Source organism: Fulmarus glacialis, unplaced genomic scaffold (genome assembly GCF_000690835.1).
Source record: "Fulmarus glacialis isolate BGI_N327 unplaced genomic scaffold, ASM69083v1 scaffold8737, whole genome shotgun sequence".
NCBI lineage: Eukaryota > Metazoa > Chordata > Aves > Procellariiformes > Procellariidae > Fulmarus > Fulmarus glacialis.
Window position 1 is genome coordinate 8,262 of NW_009222649.1, and position 23,256 is coordinate 31,517.

A 23,256-nucleotide genomic window follows, 5' to 3' on the forward strand; every position below is an offset into this window, starting at 1 on the left:
CTGGCCTCATGCCTTTGAAGACATCATAATCAGCTAGATTATTCATTTTTGTTGTTTGTTTTTAGAAGAGTAGCTTAAGTCATTTGCAGCAATAAAGCTTCACATTTCTAATTTAAAATGGAAAGGCTTTTAATTCTTAAGTTACCCAGGAGACACTTTGCTCACCAAGTCCTCACTTTGTCCTTGTATGAAGCACCCACATAATAAGAATAAGTTTTTTAAGAGAAATGGGTGTACTGGACCATGAATGCTGCCATATAATTAGCTTTTTTCCCTGACCTGTGATGGTAGACAGATGCTGAAATGCATGTGAATATGTTGACCTTCTTGAAGGAACAAACTTCCAATTGATTTTTTTTTTTTTTTAAACCACAAGAGTGCACTGAACAAAGGTGTTTTAATTTGTGCAAGCTTGACCTTCGATGTAATTTTATCTAAGAAGTCCGTGTGACTGGGGAGTGGTAGGGGAAAGTTATCTTGTGCCCTGGCATACAAAGAGCTTAAATTGTTCTGGGCATTTTAAAATCCAGTCTTCTTTTGTTGATGGCTGATTAGGAAAATGGTAGTGTTACATGTAAAATCAAAATACAAGAAAGTGATGGGAGTGGCAAATACACAAGAGAACATGCCTGGAGGAATACCGTTTCGTGCCTTAGCCCAGTACATCAATACTTGAGTCTGAAAGGTTCGCTTTGAAAATTGCCCTGCCTGTGGAGGAAGGTAATTCATAAAGCAAACAGACCTCAGCTTTTCCCCAGAACAGCCTGATCCTGGGCCGTGGGATGGTGTTGGTGCTGGGGTGGTTTTGCACACAAGGGCCCAGAGAACGCCAAGCCTTTGGAGACTGAGATGCTTGCAGCTTTAGATGGATCTTGCTGGAGCGTCTGTGAGTATCAGTGGGGAGCAAGCTGTGGAGTTCGACCTGAGTGTGTGTCAGGTGTCAAAGAAAGCCAGCAGCAGAGCAAGGAACACAACCTGCGTTTCCCAGTCTGTTGCCATGTGCTAATCCCCGAACCCGTTCTTACTCAAGGCTCCTAATGCTTTCCCTGCACCAAATCCAATGTAAGGGAAGCAGGGGGAGGAGATTATTTTGCATGTATGAGACACTTCAGAGGTTGAGTCTTGGCAGGCAAAGGGTAGGCAAGGAGACATTTTATTGGCGACTTGATTTATCTTGTATTCCTGTTAATGCATTTAAAAAGGGCCCTTGATGAGCTGAGGCATCCATTGTCATGTCCCACGTGAAGTGACAGGAGGAAATGTCACAGCCAAGGCTTTGCACAATGCAATGGGAAATTGCAGCATGTCACTGATGAAGGGTTAGTTGTGGAGATGATGTAGCTGTCTACTGCAATCCAACTAATTGAAAAACCATCTCAAATTAGTGATCTGGAAGGAAGCCCCTTCCAGCATTGTTCAGCTCATGAAATGGTGTGTCAGGTGTTATTAGGACCATGGGTTTGGGAAGAAAAGCACCTTTATAAGCAGTGTTCCTGAGTCACCCCACTTGTTTAATTTTGGGTTTTTGCTTCTTTTCATTTGAAGGTGGCAGAGTCACAGAAATAAGGAGGGAAGACTTATGATAGTTGAAAAAGGAAGAAAATATTCTTGTAGGAGGAGGGGAAGAAGACCTTTAAACACCTGTATGGTTTGCCAAAAAGGCCATGAATTTATTTGGTGTTCCTAGAAGCAATATTATAGCTTCTGAATATACCAGCCTTTTCTAATGAAGGATTTTTTTTTTGTGGCATTAAATGGCAGAAAAGAAAAAGCAAACCAAGCAGAGCTTTTTATTTACCTAAGTGGAAATTCACTAATATTCAATGGTGGAAGCATCCTCATTGAAAATGGCGTTTTAGAACTTCCATAAGGAACGGGGGCTTGGAAACTGAGCCATGAATTTTTCTTTCAAGGGGTTTGACTTGGCACAGAAAGACATCATGCAGATCGCAGCTGGCACCAGACACAGTTAAAAAGATCTGAGGCTATTAGTGCCTAAACAGCCACTAGAAATTATATTACATGATGGAGACTGGCTAATATAATTGAGCCAGCTAGTTATTGTGTGCATAATTTAATTATTTGACAAATTGCTTAGAAACATGGTGTTCTTGTTCTACACTCGTGCTGCACTCACAGTATTACAAGGCGCAGAGCAGGGGAATTGCTGGTGGGTACATAGTCATCTCAGAAAATAGACGTTTCTTTTTAAGAACTTGGAGAGGTTCACTGGTGTAGTCGTGGTGGGGTGGTGTATGCAGAGATGGATAGAGCCCATGGGGACGTGGCTGGGATAGCAAACTGGCTCAGAGACAGCTAGTGCTGTTTCAAGTGGATACCTTTGAGACTTTAGGGTAGTTGGAGAAATTACCCTCTCTTTTCTCTACTCTGTGAGTCTTTTGGACTTTGATTGCTGGGCTGTGTGGGCTGAAAGGAACCCGTAAATAGTGGAGCAGATGTGAGATGTTTTTGGACCCCAAGATTATACCATCCTCATCCTAAGTGTTCCTAGGAGAATTGGGGCCAAGTTGGTTTATGGTTATAAATACTAAGATAAAGGACCAAAAAAAAAGCCCTTAAGCTTTGTGTAAGAAGCCATGCATCACTAAGGAGTATTTTCCCATAGCTCTGAAGATTTAGGTACATGACTAAGGACATTTCCCTCTTACAAAGCATCTCCTATGAGATGCTACTTAAGAATCTGGACACCATCTGGAATAAAGCTGTACTGTAATAATAAAGGACAAATCCTGCATCTTCTTGAACAGTACCAAACAAATATGAAGACCCAGCTGTGTCACTTTTTTCAGTTAGCTTTTCAAAATATCAGAGGCTAAGCTGTTGCCATAAAATCAGCAAAATCAGCAACTTATTACAAAAAGATTGTTAAAAATCAGAAGTGAAATGCCATTTTCAAAGAAGTGCAGCCCAATCATTTTTACCTGCAGAGCAAATCAGGCTGTATAACAGGGTGCTGGGCAATGCACCACACCATTTCTTTGGCTGAGTCTAAACAGTGGAGCAGCTCTTCCTGGGGTGTATTTCAGAGTCCTTATCCCCTTGGTCGATCCATCTGAGTGACCTGTCAGCCTGTGGCTCTCTCCCTGCCTACATGCCTGGGTTTTCTTACATTAGCAACCTGGATTCAAATGATGGGGTGGTTCACGCTTGGATTTCATCCTGGCATACAGGTGGGAGGCAGCCAGGATAGACAGCTGGATCCAGGAGCTGTGAGGTGCTCCTGAGTCTTTCACTTTACCTGTAGCTTTCATGTTGAGATCTACTGTTGTCAATCTTACATCTAATTATCAGCTGGAAGAAATTATGGGATGAAGGGGAAAAAATTACCCTCCTGAATTTTTCACTGTCAAGCAAAAATCCTTATAATGAGATCATGAACCTATGAACGTATACTGAGATGCCCTTACAGCTGAAACCTTTCTACTGAGCAGCAGGACCTCTGGGACTGGCCCTGTGGCAAATGGATTGATGATTTTGTGATTTTTTTTCGTGCGTGCAAGTTGTCTAGGTTGTCAGTGGATTGATAGGTTGCCAGGTGTAACTATGGAAAGAGCCTTGTTGTCTATCCAAGCATAGCTCTTATGCCCTTCTGTGAAAATAATCTTGACAGAATTTCTGCCAATTTTATTTATGACAAATTTTGCCTCATTCAGAGTCTTTCCTCTACTAAAAAGAGAAAATTAAACCCAGGATAATTTCTTCAACTGAGTTGCCTGTTAAAGGTCACAAAATTTCCCAATACCCAGCAACACTGAAGGTATCTCGGAGAACCAGACGTGGCATTGTCGGTGGCATCCTTTCCTGACAAACTTGAACGGGAAGAGGGTGAGACTGCAGCGCAGGAATGGACAGAGGCATCTGGCTTCTGAGGTCCCTTATTCCCATTACAGCTGCTAAGACTAGGAAAACTGTGCAGAATTTTGTAGGGATTTCTCCATGGTAAATGGTCTTTACCTGGGAATTAAACTGTAACTTCACAGTAACACACAACTCTACACTCCGAGAGCATTAACTCTTCTCTGGGTGCTGCTTGTCTGGCTGGTTTTTGTATAGACACCAGTGCTTTTCCTGGTTGTGGCATCTTCTTGGCTGTACTCCTATTTTGAGCGTATATGAGCATGTATATTGCGTGCTCTGAGCAGTGGGAAAGGTGTCCAGAATCAAACATTTATTTGCCAAGTTTAGAAAAAAAATCATGCTTGATATCTAAGAAGTGCCATCCACACTGATGAAAATCCCTGCTTGCTAGCCTCTCGTAAGAGTTGCAGGGGCACAGAAGAGATATTCTGCGCTGTTTTCTTCAGACGGATTGGTAGAAATCACATCATCTGTTTGCACCCTGAGAATTGCTTCACTTAGGTGGCAAATGGAGGGTACTTAGGTGGCAAATGGAGGGTGGCTTCAAACGCCTGGGCATCTGGGGCTTGTGCCTTGTCCACAAACAGCAGGCAGTTCTTGCTGAGGTCCTCCAAAGCTGGACTGAATGCAGCTGTTTTCCCCCCAAAGAGAGTGCAGCACGGTGATTTTCCAAATGAATTTTAGACGGCAGATGATAAGGCTGCTGCCTGAATATGAGCAGTGATGGGATTGAGCTTTACTAGTGGAGCACAGGGATTGCAGTGCTGCACCAGACTAGCTGAAACTCATTGTAATGACCCAGAGGCAGATGTGTCAGAGCAACGTATGAAAACCCAAAATGGACCATTTCTTACCCCTCTGAAGACATCCGGGCCTACAGAAGGTGCCTACTGATTTTAGTGTCCTGTAGGAAACTAAAGGAGATTTAGACACCTGACTGCCTTTGGGGATCTGGGTCTGAATGACTGGTTCATGCCATCAAATATGAGAACTCGGTGGGGGAACAGCGGGCTGTGCCTTTTGTTTTATTAAGCCCTCCTTCTTCAAGCCATGTGGAGGCTCTCCGTATGAATGTCTAATCTTTTTGGAATCTTACTGAGCTCCTTCTGCTGACCATATTGTACAGAGTAAATTTGTTAGATTAATTGTGATTAATTTCATAGAATAATTGTGGTTTGGGTTAGAAAAAACAACCCTTCTTCAAAAGGTGTTGCTTCACAGTTTTGTAGGATGTCTTCTTCTGTGTTTCACTGTGAGGTGACTTGTATTTGAATGCCCATGTTATTTGAATGCCCATGTTACTTTTGCTCCCTATCAAATTTATTTTTTTTTTTACCATTTTTGTGCTGAATCCTTGCAATGTGTGACACCATCAGCAGAGCCTGTGAGCAAAACATAAAGGTGGAATGACAGGCCCTGACACCAGGGCCGTGATTATAAGTTATGTGTCTCCAGCTGCTAATGCAAGTAATATGTGGCTTAAGCGGGAACAAAACCACACCCCCCACAACTCACCACACAGGTTGGATGCTGAATACTAAGAGAGCTGTCTGCATCCAGTCCCCACTGGGAAAAAAAAAATTTGTCAACTCAGTTCAAACTGCATAAATTTGAGGGAACTGCCATCTGCTGACAGACCCTACCCCCACCTACACTGCCTGGAAATCCTTCCTTATGAATATCTGCTCTGTGCAGTAGTATTCCCATCAACCTCCGTTCAGGGTCTGCCTTTCTCCGCTTCCTTTTTTCCCCCAGGTATTTCCAGAGAGTTCAGGTTTCCCAGGACTCTAAGGCACTGAAATAGCTCACTGGTTTGTGTGACAGTCAGTACCAGCCCAACGCTGGCGTGTGGCTACCTGCAGGCTCGGTAGCTCAGCAAGTTATCAGTATTGCTGTCAAAGCCGCTAAGGCTCGATTTTTGGAGGGACCAGCAGCTCCCCACTCTTGTTGACTTCCACGGGGAGTGAAGGGTGCACACCTCTGAAAACTAAGGGCACAAACCAGAAAACTTTTGCCAAGGAAACAATAAGGAATAAAAATGTAGAAACCTTGCAATGGAAAAGGCTATTGAAAGAATGCCCTGCTGTGTGGATGTGGCATTGTTCTATGGTTTGCTTTTAAATAAGGCTTTTCATTGTAGCTAGAGAGGGTAAAAGGGAATTTTTGATGAAAAAAAAAAATCATAGGCAGCTGTTGAAATCAAAGAGAGTAGGAAGGATACTTCGATGGACAGCATGAAAGCCAGGTTAACTGGAACACCATTGCAATTGGATATCATCTCACTGGAACAAAACCTAGTGGCAACTTATGTCCTATTGCTTGATGAGGATATCTTTTTTTTAATCCGTGCTGTTGTGAAAATGCAACGTGTACTTCATCTGTGGGAAAGGTGGGGAGGAACCAAGCCAAGTGCGCTGTTGTTAATGGGAGGTTGACATCATCCTTCACTGATGCTAAAGGCCTCTTTCCATGTTTTGTGGAGGATGGGGAGTTTTTTGGTGCAGTAATGACGTTCTCTCTTCTCCATTCCAGCAGATACTCCCCTCTTAAGGGAACCTTTGGGAACCATATAAGACTTTGGACAAGGGGCGGGCAAATCCCCCCCCCCCTTCTTTTACTCACTCGAGCAGTCACACGTGACAGATTCATGCCTGCAGCACTTCTAGGTTTTATCTGCTCACTAAATTTTATTTCCCCTCTGTGAGTGTTCGTATTGCTTAGAGACTGCCAAGGTTCATGTTAATCATAAAAAAAAGTGGGGGTTTATTAGGTATTGCAGCTCTGTGATTCTTTGGTGTTTGAATGTTAATGAAGCTTTGTATGCTCTGGAATAGCTAGAGAGGTGGATCTTAGCTCTGGCGTGGCAAAATATCCGGAGGTGGATTTTTCTTCCCTTTCCTCTGGGTTTTAACATCTTACGTGACATTTCATCCTAGAGCAATTTTACACTATATATCATCATGTGTAATATTGTGTCACGCTGTAATTTTGCAAGTGCATGAAACGGCGGGAGGGAGGTGAGAATGGGCTCAATTACACCCCGAAGGGAGGGGAGAGCTCAGCCGAGGGACCTGCTCCTGGGAGGTAATGAATTGGGTGTCAGCATTTTGCCAGAGCAGAGCGACAGAGCAGAGGGGAACTTACTGTTTTTAGGGGCTCAGTGGGCAGACAAGAGGAAAGGAACCAGTCAAATCGCATTACTAATGGTCATTTCCATAGGCTGTGCATGTACATGGGATTTAACAAAAAAAGGGACATTCATTCTCGCTCCAGACAGCTCGGTTCTTTCTTTTTCTGAAGGCTAAAGGAAGAACTTGGCTGTTTTAATTGGCTCAGAGTGAGAAGCCTTCAAAGCAACTTTGGTGGCAACTCATGGGGAAGGCAGACACAGGGTCATTCCGGGTGAGGAAGACATCTGACAGTTCAGGGACATTCCCCTTTCACAGCCTCTTCTCCCTGCACCCAGGGATCCCTCTGGGATGGAGGAAACGGGGATGCAGAGGGGGAGAAAGCAAGCAGGTAGACATCAGGGCAGGAGGAATCATAGCACAGGGTGTATGCGTCCTGCTGGTGTGCAGCTGTTGCTAGCCCTGATGATGAAGGTTGTATTTACTAAAGAAAGCTAGAGGATGAGCAACTTCTTATTTCTCAGGAAGAAGAGGTACTTTCTCACTGGGTTACGTTCTATGCATTCCAGGTGGCATTTGGTGTAATTTCATTGTCCTTTGTGTTTTCCTTTGCCCTGAGCACAAGTTTGTTCCTTCAGCTTAACCCAACAAGATTTCTTTTTTCATTGTACATTGTATTTAGGGCAGAGCAACCAAATGGGAGAGCTGAACATTTCTTATTTTCAGGATTTCTAGCCAGGGCTGCCCTCTAGGCATTGGCTTTGATAGAGCGAGATGTACATCTTGCTTTAGTGCCTTCAAACTAACCTCAAAGGGGACTTGTGTCATTGTCATCTTTGTATTACTACATAAATTGTTATTGGAGGAAGTACCAGGCCTAACATGCTCCCCTTTTAAATGGGGAAGAGTTGATGAACATGTATTCTACAGGGGGAAATGCTCTTCCACATTGGCCTGCCAGAGCTGGGTTGTGGGGGTCTTTTTGGAGAGGGGTCTTTTTTCCCAGGTCTCCTGTTGGAAAAAGTAGACAGTGTTGGCATACTTAATCCAGGAAGTCTCTCCTTTTGACTATACTTCTTCAAAGTAACTTTTTTTCATTTTTTCAGGTGTAATACGACTTCTTTTGGGGGCAGAAATCATGGCAAATTCCATTTCCATCTCTCTTGAATCTAGCTGAGACTTCTTCCTCTTCAGCACTGTGGAAAGGGACATGGCTTCCCCAGGTTGGGAACCCATGGGCTACCATAAAGCTGGTCTGAAATATTTCTATTCAAACTTGCAGGCAAGTGTGCTTTGATGGAGAGGAGGTGGAGCCCATATTTTCTTGGTCAGGCTAGTGCAATTCATAGAACTGTACTCCTTTCCTACCAGCTACCTTTTCATCACACCAGAACTTTCTTATACATGTTCTCTGATGAGATCTAGCAGTAAGTGCTTCTCCCTCTGCAGCTGCCTTTTGCTTAATTGACCCATTTTGCAGCAGATTAGGCCCCAAGGAGGAGGTTAATCTGAGCAGTTATTCTAAAAGGCGGGTTGGGGCTTCAGTGAACTGTTCATCATTGGAAAAGCCTGTTAGACCCAATTTTCTTGCCTTTTTATACTTTATTCTAAAATATTCTGACTTAACAATGAACTTACGAATCTTTCCTGCTAGATATAGTCTGCACACCTCTCTCTTTCCTGACTTTTGAACTAGATGTGTTGGGTCAGATTTAACACCATAAATGCATATTTACCTTCACTCTTTCTTTTTGTCTTAAAACAGCCACCAAAATTGTATCTCTGGATCTTCCAGCATTGCAGGTGGCATTGCCAGGACTGCTTTACCTTCTCTGAGTAATAGTCCTAATGTGCTGTGTTAGATGTAGGAATACATCTCACCAGGCAGTGCATCTTTCTGCAGGATTGATGAGGATGAGAAGTCTTTTCCGGCACTGCAAGCAATTACAGTGGCCCCTTTGAGTCTGTGCAGGGATTGCATATCATACAGGTTCTCAGAATTACAGCTGCTACGATGACCGAAGGAGAGAATTAGAGCAAAATTCAGTGTGAACCAATATTAAGCAATTAGTATATCTTTATGACATAATATTACTAATATTACATAATATTATTGTTATATTAATAATATTATATTGCTGAGTTCTGAGATGTGGCCAGCTTGCTCTTTATTAGCTGCTGTTCCTGACAAGCCTGTCCAGTATACTGTAGGAATTATCTCTGTATTTCCCCACTTTCTACCATCTCCTATACATTAGTTAAGGAACAACTTCTGCCTGTACCTACTATTCAATTTCCTTGAATACCCATACAAGAAAACAAAGAGGATTGTGATGTAACTGTTTTTGACAACAAAAGGGTGGATGAAACGTGAATGACTGGATGGAGCTGAAAAATTTGTGGCTTTTCCTTGCAGGGGCAGTAAATGATAATGATTGCCCTTAGTACAGGTAGGTGCAGCTCTGATACGGGGACGGGGGCATGTTTTGGAGGATGAGCACATGCATGGTACGGTGGTAGCATGCCTGCAGGTAGGGGCATTAGCCGGGGGCAGGCGCACAGTCCCTGCCACGTCCTACCATTGCGGTTCTCTCAGTGGATGGGTTTTGATGTGACCAGGGAAAATTTGCAGCCCTGGGCTCAGCTTCTGGTGCTATGATGGGACAGTGGGATTCTGAAGCAAACAGATTGAGGTTGTGGGTAGGAAAAAACCTCATTGATCGCTATCCCTCCTGTAAACCCATGCCTGACCTCAAACTTTTGCTGTAGGAACTTCCTCAGCATGAGCTCTCACAGGCTCACTGAGCACAGGAACATTGCAGCCCCTTCCCCATGCAGGCAAACATCCTGCAAAATGCATGCTGCTGGTGTTTAGTCCCAGCGAGCCAGAGCAAGCTGAGGAGCTGCCGCAGCTCCCTCCCCATGCTGCTGGCTGTGCAACAGCTTTAAATGTTTCCCCTACTGCTATTCCCACCCCCATCATCTCTGTAAGTGAGTTCATTTGATTAGGAACTCCAGTTTGCATGGTAACACAGGAGCCCCAGGGATTATGATATTTTTTTCATGCCAATCCAGATCAGTGTGAGACAGCAGTCTCGACAGGATGAGTTGCTGTAATTTAGGCAATGGAAGTCCAGAGCCATTTATGCTGCATTTGCAGAATTACTAGCTGGGACCAAGAAAGCTTTGGGGAAGGTGAGAATGAGAGTGCATTTGGGACCCTTGCTCAGTCCTTAGAGAGGACACAGCTCAGCTAAAATCAAGGATCGGGGCCTCAGTCCAGACACTTGAATGGGGCCAGGAAACTTGGTGTGGAATGAACTTTTTAAGAGGGATTTGGAAGGGCTGGAGAGAAGGGAGCTACAGCAAGGAAACAGAATAGTGCAGCAAAGTAACCTGCTTGGGAATCAGGGGAGGGGAAATATTTGAGCCCCAAAGAGGGTATTGTGTCTTGTACCTCCAATACCAGCAACTGCTCTTGGACGTGCTGCGGGATTTACATGCTGGGCTTTGTCGGTGGTCGGGGTATTCCCCTTTCACAACTTTGATAAATAGAGAAGGATTCCCTTTCTCCCACCCTCCTTTCTGCAAGGTACTTGAGGCACAACTTATCCTTGTCGCATCATCCAGAAGGCACAAAGGGATGTGTGCTACAAAGGCTTCATTCTTCGTACCTGCTCACCTACCTCTGCTATCAGACAAGCAGGATCTCGCCATGGTTACAAGGCAGTTTATCTGCACAGAGTGGACCCCGAATGTGGACTCTGGCTGCTGGCAGATCCTGCTGGGCCAGCAGATGATGCTGCCAGTTGAACAGCTGAGAGCATGGGAACACAAAGCCTCCGAGAACACCAAATGCCGCAGCAAAATCCATACTTATGCAAGGGGTTAAACTCAGGAATGTGCACTCTTGAAGGTCGGGGAGGGGGATGGAAATGATGTGAGAATTCAGGGCTGTTGGGTCTAGCATTCATTCAATTACCATGCTTAGTTAAGTACTGCACAGTGGAGTGAAGACTGCAGTCTGTTAGGATGGCTGTTACTATAAGTCATTTAATTATGAGGTTGCTCATATGCCATTTTAACATATGTAGAGTAACATTATCCCTCTTTTGTAGGTCACTATTCTCATAAGTCTGGCTCTTGCATTCCTTGCCTGCATAGTGTTTCTTGTGGTATACAAAGCCTTTACTTACGACCACAGTTGCCCAGATGGATTTGTTTATAAGGTAAGAAACTTCAGACGGATGAATTGCCTGAGATAATGATAGACTCTAATTGACTGCATGGTTACAGTCTAGTCTGCTTTTTTGACCAGGCCAAACAGAACATTTGGCAAGAATGTGTTGAAATGGGAAAAGTGTTATGGGAAATGCGGACTTGCATCTGCCTCCATCAGCTACTGTTACACTGTAATTGTTGGGATTAGCATTTGGTGAACACTACAGACAGATGTTCAGGAACAATCCCTCGTATTTGTGAATGGATTTATTGCAGCTGGAATCCTGTGTTTGCTTCCCACACGTTCAAGTGACTGAGGTTTACTGGCATACGTTTTAACGCAAAGCAAACTCCCAGAGTGCTGGCACATGTGTCCTTTGTGAAAGAAATTCGAATTTGTCCATGTAGTTCATTTTTAGGTGCTTTTGAGCCTCTATCAAGAACAAAATCATGTAACTTAACTGCTAAAATCCCTCTGCCCAGTGATTTTATATTGAGTATTCACAGAGAACTATTTGCCTGGTCTGCTGACATTTAAAAAAAAAACAAACAGTTTGCAAAATATCTCACTGACTCCTTACTGTGGATAAACTCACAGGAGTCTTGACCACACTGGGGATAGTCTGTGGGCTGGAAAATAGAGTAAGGATGTTGGTGTATTAGTCATTGTGAATTATTCTCTTAGGTTATATAAAAATGAAGTTAGGACGGAGTAATGAATTTCAGAATCAAACCTGAACTTCTGAAAAGATTAAAGGTTTTGGACTCAGATTTCAGCTAGTCACATTGAACTGGGATTTGGGGTATCTCATAATTTAATAATTATTGTACCTGGGGCCCTTTGTGTCCTTGGTGCTATTTCGACTCTGGTGAATAGCAACCAGTCCGACATTTGTTACCCTTTGATTGCTCTTTTACAGCTGTTGCAAAGTGAATTGTTTTATCTGTGCAGTCCTTAGCACACAAGTGTCCGCGCTAGCGCAGCGGAGATGCATGGGCAGTGTCTGCACAGACAAGAAGCTCTGACAAGGGCTGGCCGGTTGGGCTACGCTTCCTACCATCCCCGACCAAGGTGGTCGTCCTACAGGTCAGAGATAACACACTGTAACAGAGCAGCACGTAAGCAGCTTACTCTGCCTCTGCCTGTCCTCTGCTTGTCTGAGGATTAATTCTGGACTTCGCTCTACAGAGCTTTCAGTCCAGCACGTGGTAAGAGCTGCTCAGCCAGCCCTGCTAGGGCTCCAGCAAGGGGCCTCGGTCTCTGTGCATGCCAGTAACGTACCAAACCAGCCAGACCTTCATTTTACAGTCCCCATTTCCCATCCACGGATGAAATCAGCCTGCAATCAGGGTTGCCCATAGCAACAGGTTTTGAAGGCTGCTGCCTGGCTCTAAACTTTGTGCATTCCCACGGCGCTGGAAGGCAGTCGGGGCTGCGCAGCAGATGCTCTCGCTGCAGCAAGTCTGGGTCAAACGTCATCCGTGCAAACAGCTAACCCTGAGATTTTTAAAGCGAGAGCCTGATGGGACCACTTTTTACTTCTCTTGCTTTCTTCCCCTTTCCAGCACAAGCGGTGCATCCCGGCCTCGCTGGACGCGTACTATTCTGCACAGGATTCCAACTCCCGGGGCAGGTTCTACACCGTCATCAGCCACTACAGCATGGCCAAGCAGACCAGCTCCCGGGCCGTATCGCCCTGGCTGTCTTCAGGATCGGTGAACCACGAAGCCAAGGCTGCCAAGACAGACGGTCATTAAAGTTAACGAGTGGTGATGGGCAAAGTGGGCGGGTGGGGGGACAACACCATGTCTATACTGCATTGCTCTAGCTGAGGGTGCTGTGCTAACAGCACAACAGGAATAAATAAAACCCAAGTGCAGGAGTCATCTTAATGGATATTTCTTTTCGTGCATTGTTCTTGTTGATTTGTAACCGAGTCGAGCTCTTGTACAAAGGCATGTTTGATGTTGACTGTACCTTACGATGTAAAAATATTTTTAAATCATTGCTTAACTATTTGTTAGAAAAAGAAATTAAAAAACAAAAAAAGCAAATTAGGTAAACAACCAGAGAGGATAAAAGCAGCAAAGAGAATCCCACAAAGTTTTATCATTGCTGGAAAGCTGTGACATGGCTTAACATGCAGTGAAGGAACAGCTGAAATCCTTTTGAGAGAGAGGGTAGAGAGAACCTGTTACAAAGACATTGTGATGTTGTTTAGCTTGCCAAAGGGGGGATATGTTGCTGCCAAATTGAATCTAACGTCAGTGTTCATTTGCTGATAGAGAAATACAAGCATCCCCTCCTCCCTGCAACATACACATGTGCAAACACACATGCACACACAGCCCTGCACGGTGGCCTAAGTAAATCTAGAAAGATCTAGGCTTTTGTAATGAGCTGCCACTGTGCTGGTGATCTTGGCTGGGGCTCTGAAGCTGAAATCCTGGTTGGCATTTGGATATGGAGCAGGATGGAAGCAGGCGGAGGCTGCCATAGTGAAATCAAGAATATGCTGCTGAGCATAGGGCTAGGAGTCAGGAGATCAGGGCTTTATTTCTGCTGCTGGCACAGATTTCCTGCATGACCTTTGGCAAGTTACATGGGGCTTCATCCTTTGGGACCTCCCTCCGGAGGGTCACCAAGAGACAAAGAAATGCCATTATAAATTGAGGAGCCTCTCTAGAGTGGTGACAGTATAGAACAGTATTAAGCCTCTAACTTTTCAGCCCCTAATTTTCCCTCATCTGTGAAAAGGGATGCTTCTGCTTCCCTCCTTCAACTTCAGATACTTCAGTATTTGATGTCATTCTAGGTAATTAGAGAGGGATGGCCGTAGCATGCTCTCAGAGTAGAAGGGTCCCATCAACTCTCTGCTTGCAAACACAGACCAGACCCCAAGCTTAATCCAGTCCTGGCCAATGTAAAACATCCTCTCCCCACAAATGGCATGTACAATTAGTGCAGACTGGTGGGATTTAAAAAAAAAAGGATTCTCTTTTTTCAGAGCTGCAAGCTGTTGCTGCAAAGCAGCTCTGCTCCTTGGTAGCACAGGCAGGGTGAGACTGAGCAGCAGGAGCAGAGTGCACAGGGAGGCCAAGGTTCACATTTGACTAAGGCTGCTTTTTCAGATTTGTGGCTAGACTGGGATGGAAATTAGGAACTGGCCCCTTCTTCCCCTGCATTGGGCAGTTTTGTCCTCCATTTCGCATACATAAACACTAGAGGGTGTAAATGAGGGCAGAACTCCTCAGTCCTAACAGGCATCATGATAAATAACTGTATAGTGTAGCTAAAAATGTAGTGCCAAATGCCATTGTCTGATTTCCTATCCTTCCTTCCCCTTCCACCTGTAAATTCATTTCTCACTCAAAATGTACAAACCACCCCCTCCACCAACAATCAAAACTCCAGCAAACCACTGAACAGTTTATAATTTTGTGGTGTATTTTTTGTCAGTAGGTAGCAGAGACTGAAGTATTTTTTGGTGTAATTCTTGAACTTTTCTGACGGGATTAAAATAAAGCTAGATGTGACTGAGCGTCTCTGTGGCTCCGGCAGGTTTTTTTCGGTGACTCGTGCCGTGGGCTGGGAGGTGGCGGGTGGTGATGTATGCGTGCCTGGTGCTGCCGAGTGTGGCTGCAGAGGAGATTGCATCTTTGCACAGGACCCAAGGTGACTCTGGCTTTCAGGAGGCGTTTTCAGAGCTTGCTATTTTCCCCTTTAATCACTGAAGGTTTATTCCCTATGTTCCTGCCCATTTTTCAATTGCAAATAGAAGAATAGTAATTAAACTCAAGGTGATTTTCAAAGGAAGTGGAGATGCTTCCTATTGGTGATTCTTGACTTTACGGAGGGACCTCCCCTCCCTTCCCATTTTAAGGCCAACGAATGATAGAAACTTTGGCTGGCAGCAACGTCTCCTTTGCCATCTACTCCCAATGCAAGTGTTCATCTATGTTGGAGCAGAATCCTTCAGAAGGGCTGTTACAAAAAGAGCGCTGCAGGGAAATACAGCTGGCAAACCAAGAGCCACAGCTGAACTTTGAAGAAGTTGAGCTCTGTATCTGAACTCTGCAGCTTGGTTTCTAATAAAACCACAACTATATTCATCTCACATTGTTCAGAAAGCAGATTGTGTTTCCTCAAGTCCTTCAACTCTTTGAAACGGAATGATACCCTGGCATTTAATTGGCTCATTCCCAAAGGCTAAAGAATGTTTTATAAAAACCTTTGGATGGCTTTCCTTCCAAAAAAAAGTGTATTCAGAGTTGCGAAATTGAGCTACTGTAGGACAGAAACCACTCTGGTGTTAGAGGTCACCACTGGGTACTTGTGAAATGTATTAAAAGGGATTCAGCGCGCTTTGCAGAATTGAGTCACAGGATAATTTGACCATGGTGTTTCTATTGCCACTCTCCCAGTAATACTCTAACCATATGTTTACTTTAATCTAAAAAAACCAGGAATCAAATAATTTGAATTAAAAGGTTCTAGCTATTATTAGGTAAGTGAGTCAGTGGGGATAACCATTCTTATTTAATAAAGGAAAGATCAAAATCTGTATGGAGCAGAATGGAAAAAAAAGACCCAAGGAAGACTCATGGGAGAGCAAAAGAAACCAAACAACCCAACTCCAGCTGCAAGTTCCATAACTCTGAATGTTGTTATTACGGTTTTTGTACAAGCTGCAGTAGAGCTTCCAAGATCAACCACCTATTTTAATCACAGTAAGAGAGAGAAGAGAGAGAGAATTGAAATTGTAGTACACCTTCTTCTTATTTCAGTCTTTAAAAGCCTCCTTCAAGGTTGATCATATGTTTTTAATGCTGATTAAAGTAGCATATTGGTGATAGTACAGTCTCATCCTGGCTGTCATCTCTCTGTGAAGTCTAAAGCTCCTACCTGGCTCTACAGAGTAGTGTTTTTGTGAGCTAGTGTGTGGTGAGGGCTCAGTCTCAGCCCTGAACGGTTACAGTCTCATCCTGGCTGTCATCTCTCTCTGAAGTCTAAAGCTCCTGCCTGGCTCTACAGAGTAGTGTTTTGTGAGCTAGTGTGTGGTGAGGGCTCAGTCTCAGCCCTGAACGGTTCCGATGAACAAGAGCCTTCCCTGTGCTTCTCCCAATGTTTATGTGACGGCCAAGTCAAGTCAGCTCCAACCTCTTCCTCTGTGACTGACCCTGCTAAAGCAGAGTGCCTTTGGGTGACCTTCTCTGATATACTAGATCGCTGCAGTGGGCTCAGATTTTGAATTCTCCACCAAAATATGCTTTTGGGCCACTGGGAGTGGAAGAGTTGATTTGTCTTCTGAGACAGTCATGCAGGAGATGGGTGCCTAGACTGTTTGTTTGTCCTATCTGGAGTGGTAGGAAAGGATGAACAAGAAGTGTCGACACATGGATGAGCTCATCTTGTGGGGACAGGGACATACCGAGCAGGCAGCAATCCTGTGGAATAACTGTCAGAACACGTGAGGAAAAAACCGGCTTTATTAAAGGTGTGGTGATGCCGTGATGGGAACTCAGCTGCCCTCAGCCCAGGCTCGGGAAGAGGAGGAAGAAACTGTGGCTGTTGGAGCCTGAGAAAGATTGAGAGCAAGAGACAAAGGGATTGCTACCAGCCAAGACATGGAAGCAAGCGTTGCTTTTCTGTCATAACCCAATGACCCTAAGCACTATATCCTGCTTGACTAATACAGACTGTTTTGCTTTGGAAAAGCTGCCCATTGTTGCTACAAACACCTGCTGACTGCAGCGTGCTCTGGGGGGAATCGCTCCACCTCTGATTCCAATCCTCTTGGACTGCCTGCAAAAACTGTGTGAGAAAAGGAGGTGCTGGTGGCAGGACCCCGTGGCTGGCGGGGTGCACCGCTGGCGAAAACAGCGGTGTCTGTCCAGGGTCTTGGAGGGGATTTTATGCTTTGGATCCGCGTTAGAAAGACAGCTCAAGATGCTGCCAGTGCCTCTCTTACGAGATCAGAAAAAGAACGAACAGTCCTTGTTCCTTTGCATGTGAATTTTTTTTTTTCCCCTTTATCCTCCTCCGTGCTTGCCAGCTGTTTCTGGTTTGTAATAATACCTCAAGTGATAAGTGTAAGGGTCATGCACTGAACTGTCTACAATCACATTTTATACGATTAGTCAGGGTTTTTTTAAAGCACCCTAATTATTACAGTCAAACCGGATTAGGCTATTCCTCTAATAGATTTTCAGTTCCTGTAAAGTAGGCCAGAGAAAATGTCTTACGGGAGGGGACGGGGGAAGGGAAGGCTCTTTCCTTCTGTCTCTTTTGCCTTTGCTTTTTTAAAATGCCAGCAGTGGCAGGGGCGTTACAGGGATCCCACTTAGAGCATTAGATGAGTGCCCAGCAAAGTCAGGGGTCTCTGGTACTCAGCTCCCCTTCTCACCAGGAGAGAGGTGAGCCCCCTTTGAGGGGCAAAAAAGGTAAAATCCTTTTGATTGAGAATGTTACTTTACTCGAGAGGGTGGATGACAAGTCGTTTGATGGGTTGTGGGTTGCTCCATCATGGAAAATAGTCCACGGCAAGTTGAAGTACAGGAAGGTGATAAATGCACTGGCATTATGCCACTCAGCTCCCCTTCTCACCAGGAGAGAGGTGAGCCCCCTTTGAGGGGCAAAAAAGGTAAAATCCTTTTGATTGAGAATGTTACTTTACTCGAGAGGGTGGATGACAAGTCGTTTGATGGGTTGTGGGTTGCTCCATCATGGAAAATAGTCCACGGCAAGTTGAAGTACAGGAAGGTGATAAATGCACTGGCATTATGCCTGAACTGAACCAGAAGAGGCTTTTGTCCTGCAGTAGGCAGACTGTGAATGCTAAAAGCAGAGCAAGAGGAAATGGAAAAGCCTCGTAACGGCAGGGGGACCCATGTAACGGCCAGTGCCCTGCCCTGCCCTGACATGAGCCTGAGCCCGCTGCCGGTGCAGGAACCGGCTGCTGGGGCTGTGCATCGCTTCCCTCTGCCGAGGGCTGCTGCGGCAGTCCCCATTAGCGCAGGGGCAGGGGGTCGGAAACAAGATGCCCCGTGGCTTCCCTTGCTGATAATACAAAGCGTGAGCACTACAGGTGTGAGCAATAATGAATACACTGCAAACTGAGGCAGCCATTAATAAAATATTTACACCACTCAGGCAGCAGCATTTTAGACGAGTGCCGAGGCTTTCCTGTGGCAGTCGGTGATTGATCGTGACATTATTACTTACTGTTCCCCTGCCCTCCTCCATCGGCACAGCTTATTGAAGGCCAGCGCTGGCCAGCTGCAAATGGCCAAGGAGAGTCTAGCCCTTCACAGTCCCAGGGGTTAAAAAGAGCCAAGGTCATGCTACGTGGGGCTGCAAAGCCACAGCAAGCCCAGCGGTCCTTCAGAGTCCGTAGGTCCTTGCCAGCAGGTTGCTTTCAGCAGCAACACAGCGCAAACCTGAGGGAGGCACTGCCTGCTGCGGCGAGAGGAGCGATGCCCAGCGACGATGCCACCTTCTGCCAGCAGCTTTCCAGACACTGGTTGAACGCTATGGTGGCACCAGGTCTCTGCGGGGACCAGTACCACCTCCCAGCTGGATAAGTGCGCAGCTGCTGGTGGCCTTTCGACAACCCAGAAACCCAAGCTCCCAAGCCCTGGCAGTCACTAAAGATCTTCTCCGCAAGCTGCCTTGCAGGCCTGTGGGTGAACCCTGCTCGTCTGGACAACAGCCAGCGCAGGTAATTAGCTCGCCCTGTCACTCAAACGGAAACAGCACTGAAGCATTGCGCAGGCTTCTGCTAAATAGTCACTTGTTCTCAACCCCTCCAGTCGTGGCTACATTTCAATGGTGGGTAAATTGATTTCTGTGTATATTTTGTATGCCAGGTTATTACAATTACTCTTCAGGATCCTTTGGGATGAAAGGCTATTATAGAGATGAAAGCTCATTAACAATAAATATAAAGGGTCAAAACTCCGCATAAAAATGTATTAGAAACAGATTCTAGTTTGGAAATGTAAATATAGCATTTGGCAGAGGTCCGGACTGGCTAGTCTGGTGTGCAAGACAGCTTAATCCACTGGGAAGATGGGGCTATTTTTATAGCAGCCAGTAGAATTACTGTGTGAATTATGGAGCTTTGGCTCACTGGAAAAACAACTCCTCCCTGCCATCAAGAAAAAAGGAATTACTGGGGGGGGAGTGGAATAAGATTATTTCTTCTGCTGAAAATACAATTTTTGTGGTAGAGCTGGAGCATCTTTGGGAATTTACATGGATAAATGTTAAAGAAGAAAAAAAAAAAAGGTGAAGGGCATTTCAAAATTATAGTGGTAGCAATGAAAGTACCTAAACGGTGAAAAAAACCCAACATTTTTTTCAGATATGTTTTCACGAATTCATTAATGAAGGGGAAGCTGAACCTGTCTTTTTCCAAAAAACATTTGACCCACCAACATTTCCAACACTTTCCCATACGAGTACCTTGAGCAAACTCCAGCTACCTCACACGCGCAGGGGTGTAAATGGGCCCTCATCATGCCAGTTTGGGTCATGTCCCCAACACACAGCTTATTGGAGGTGCCGTTTTGCTTTGCAGACTCTCAGTTGTTATTGTAGAGAAGCCGTGGTCGTTTCTGTACTCTTACACCAGGAGAGCATCCCTGGGGACTCTGCAAGGAGGATGCAATGCATTGCCATGCACATGGCAATGATTTGGAGATACAGACTGCTCCATGCATTTAAGCAAGACCAGCATTTCAAACACAACCTCGTTAGCTGTCGGGTGCTAATGGCTAAGAGCAGGTTACAGGTTGTACAAGCTCATTTGAGTAGAGTTTTGGTTTGATGCTGCAAGTAATGGGTATTTCAGAGAAACCATTTTTCTCAATCTGATCCTCAGGCTGAAGGTCTAGAAGAGAATAACAGAGGGAGAGAAGTGGGTTTATGATTTTTGCTGAGGAAGAGGCAGTGTCAGCAGAAGCGGGCTCCCGCGGGGCTCCGGCATGGCTGTTCAGCGTGAGCTGACTCAGGCTCCGCTTCATGGAGGTGTCGCAGTCACTTAACCTTTTAAGATGTAGCATTCTCTCCTTGCTCCACGTTAGCTCTTGAGAAGGCATTTTCCTGATGGGTTTGATCAATTGGCACAATCACTGAGACCTTAAGATGAGTAATTAAGACTCATTAAAGTTTTTGGCTCATACAAATGACATTAATCCGTGCACGCTCCACATCCGTACTGTTACCCTGGCTTGCAACGTACCCCATTATCTGCTTACTTCTGTGTCTTGACCTTGATTAAAAAAATGACAATATGAAGTGTGTTTTTTTTAAAAAAAAAAAAAAAGCAAAACATGCCACTTTAACCTCCTCAAACTAAATAAACAAAGAAGGGGAGAAAAATCTATTCAGTTCCTTATTCAGCACCAGGGTTTTGTTGCTTTTCCCCGCTGCTTCCAATCTGCGTGGAACAGTGGTGACTGCCCATAAAAAAAGGGATGACTTGCCATCTCTTCAGCCCTTTTATTTCCAGAAATATTTTGGCATGTACATGATGGAGAAGCTGGTGATTTTTGCACAGACATGTACTAATAACCCGCCTGATGGAGGGAGCGTGAGAAAGGGCAGGAGAGTATGAAGGGGAGGAGGAAATAAAACATTCAGGTCCCTACAACAGCTGATATTTTGTAGGTATCGGTGGTTGCCTCTGTGAAAAGTTATTATGAGGCCCATTAAAACCGCAGCAGGACTGCGAGGGTTTGTGTGCATCATCAGAGTCTGAGAGACCGAGACGACGACTGGGCTGCTGCCTTTGGAGGGAATAGGGACAGGCACAGCCCGGCTGTTGACTGGCACCTCTGCCGACCTGCCCGCGGGGTGTGCATGGCAGACACGCCTCTAGCTGTATACACGCTATAAAAAAAATCAACGTACAAGCAAAAAGAGGCAACTCTGGTAAACCAGAAGTATATTTTCAAGAAAACTCCTCCTCCCATTCCTATTATTATTACTTTAAGGGACATACAGCCATAATCCACCTGCTGGAACTAATTCTGATTCCATGGGGATTTACTGCTATTAAAGAAATGGGCCTTACATTGCTTTTTGTGGGCCATGTATATGCAGCTCTATTGCTGCATAGAGGAAAACTTGAAGGTCCTAAGTAAACTCGGGTTTCCCTGTGCTACAGCCTCTGCAAACACGCTGCAAGAAGACAGTGCCTCGGAAAAATGTGATTGAAGAGAGCGGGTGGGCGGCCAAGGGAAGCAGGTGCCTGCACGGAGGTGAAATAACTCGCCCAAGGGCTGAGCAATTCCTCAATACGGTGGGGCTGGGAGAAAACAAACCTCCAGCCTGACCCGGGCACTGGGCAGCGAAGAGTCCTGTTGGAGGTGAGCTGGTTTTAAAGCAATGAGCTCGGCGGATTTGCAGCTGTAGGAGGGACCCCCTCCCGCCAGGGCTCGATGCAGCGAGTGGCACCGCGCGCCCGCGCTTCCCAGTTTATCCAGGGAGTCTCAGCAAGGGTTTATTTATTTCAGTCCTTTTCTCCAGCAAATGGCAGTCACTGTGGTGGTCAAATAGTATAAGGAGAAAATAAACTCTGCAGGAACAATAAGCCCCACGTACCTGAGCTCATGTTGTGTCTCTGGGCAAGCAGTGAATTGAAATGTCAGTTCAGAAAGCAAAAATATCCAGGACTATTTCCCTTGGTCATCACCCTGCCAGCACGGCTAATATTGCACCTGATTAAAATGCACAGAACACAGCTATCTATAACAATTTGGTCTTGTTTATTAAAATAAATAAATGAATGGCATTAGATGAGACAGAGCTGCCCGCTAATCGGTTTGGAGTTGCAGCAAATTTTTGTAGCAGGTTACAGCCTGATGACGCATTTTAAGCATCAGGAATACAGGTAAGTCAGCCCACAGTCCATCCTCAGTTTGACGACATCTATGCAATGTAAGCAGTTAAAAAAGAACTGGGTTTTAAAAACAGAAGTTAACGAAATGACAAACGTTTCTTCCTCCTCCTGCCAGGTCAAAGAGGGAGAGAGGGAGATGCTAAGTGGAGCAATGAATTTATTTATCTTTCAACTTCCTTTTTTTTTTTCTTTCGGGGACAGCGATGGGATCATGTGTCTGACCCAGCTGAGCAGGCTGCACACCCGCCTTGCAGTCCTGGCTGTGAAGGTGACAGCCCCACACCACGGCACCGAGCACGTGCCTGCCTCAGTTTCCCCATGCGAGGCAAACTGATGAACCACGTTGGGCTGCAGAAGGGGGATTAGTTCATGTCAGTAAGCAATATATAGAGGGCTGAAATACTAGCAGACACTGTTGTGGACTTTGTGTGATGTCAGTGAATGCCTGTGTGAAGTAACAGGGGATCAAGCAACTACAGGTTTATAGGAAGCATGACGCAACCGATAAAGAAACAGCAAAGCCTTCCAAAAGCTAAGATCAAACACCCTTTTTCTAAGTCTTTGCACAAACATAGGGTAGAATAAAGAATGTATTTCCCTAAAACTGGCTTCTTTTGAATAGTAAATGTCTTCATCATGAAGTTTTCACTTTCTTTCAAGTCGGTTCACCTCCCTCCAAATCATTTTATCCCTACATCAGAGTGTGGGCTCTTCAGCAGAGCACAAGCCGGACAGAGACAAGACCAAGCGGGCAGCAACCTGCAGGGGAGCCTGGGGCACCCGGGGGACGTTCACGGGGATGACCGAGGAAGGACGGGCTGCAGGGTGTGGGCAGCCAAGCCGGCACGCTGCGAGGCCACACGTGTTACCCCAAAGAGCATCAGCGGGAGGAGCCGTGCCCGAGCCGCCACGCTCCGCCTGCGCTGAGAACAGCTCTTCAAATAACATCAGGTGCTCCTGGAGGGGGAACGGCAGCTTTTCATCTCCCGACTGGAAGTCAGGAGGTACTCGGCAACTCCTTTGCACGTCCAGTACCCATTGCCTTCCCATTTGTTCCTCGAGTTATTTTATCCTTTCTGTCCAAGCCTAAGTGGAAAAGTCTGTATGAAAGATGGGTCGCC

General features: G+C 45.3%; 1 protein-coding gene and 1 long non-coding RNA gene across 2 annotated transcripts; both read left to right on the forward strand.

The window, feature by feature from the left end:
• The first annotated feature begins 10,722 nt into the window (after nucleotides 1-10,722).
• On the forward strand, nucleotides 10,723-13,534 carry LOC104072249 (neuron-specific protein family member 2-like). Its single transcript, XM_009581523.1, has 3 exons — nucleotides 10,723-10,887; nucleotides 11,126-11,236; nucleotides 12,795-13,534. The coding sequence occupies exons 1-3, from the start codon at nucleotides 10,723-10,725 to the stop codon at nucleotides 12,984-12,986; spliced, it is 468 nt and encodes a 155-aa protein (XP_009579818.1). The 3' UTR covers nucleotides 12,987-13,534.
• A 559-nt stretch (nucleotides 13,535-14,093) lies between these two features.
• On the forward strand, nucleotides 14,094-14,770 carry LOC104079473. The gene is made up of 2 exons (XR_683552.1): nucleotides 14,094-14,244; nucleotides 14,306-14,770. It is a non-coding gene; the product is annotated as an uncharacterized LOC104079473 (long non-coding RNA).
• The last annotated feature ends 8,486 nt before the right edge of the window (nucleotides 14,771-23,256 follow it).

What these genes read in the sequence shown, in the direction of transcription:
- LOC104072249 (XM_009581523.1), top strand. Translation starts at nt 10,723, where the DNA reads ATGGTTACAAGGCAGTTTATCTGCACAGAGTGGACCCCGAATGTGGAC. An exon ending in GCAGCAAAATCCATACTTAT is followed by an intron (nt 10,888 to 11,125) that starts GCAAGGGGTTAA and finishes CCTCTTTTGTAG; the next exon opens with GTCACTATTCTCATAAGTCT. An exon ending in CAGATGGATTTGTTTATAAG is followed by an intron (nt 11,237 to 12,794) that starts GTAAGAAACTTC and finishes TCCCCTTTCCAG; the next exon opens with CACAAGCGGTGCATCCCGGC.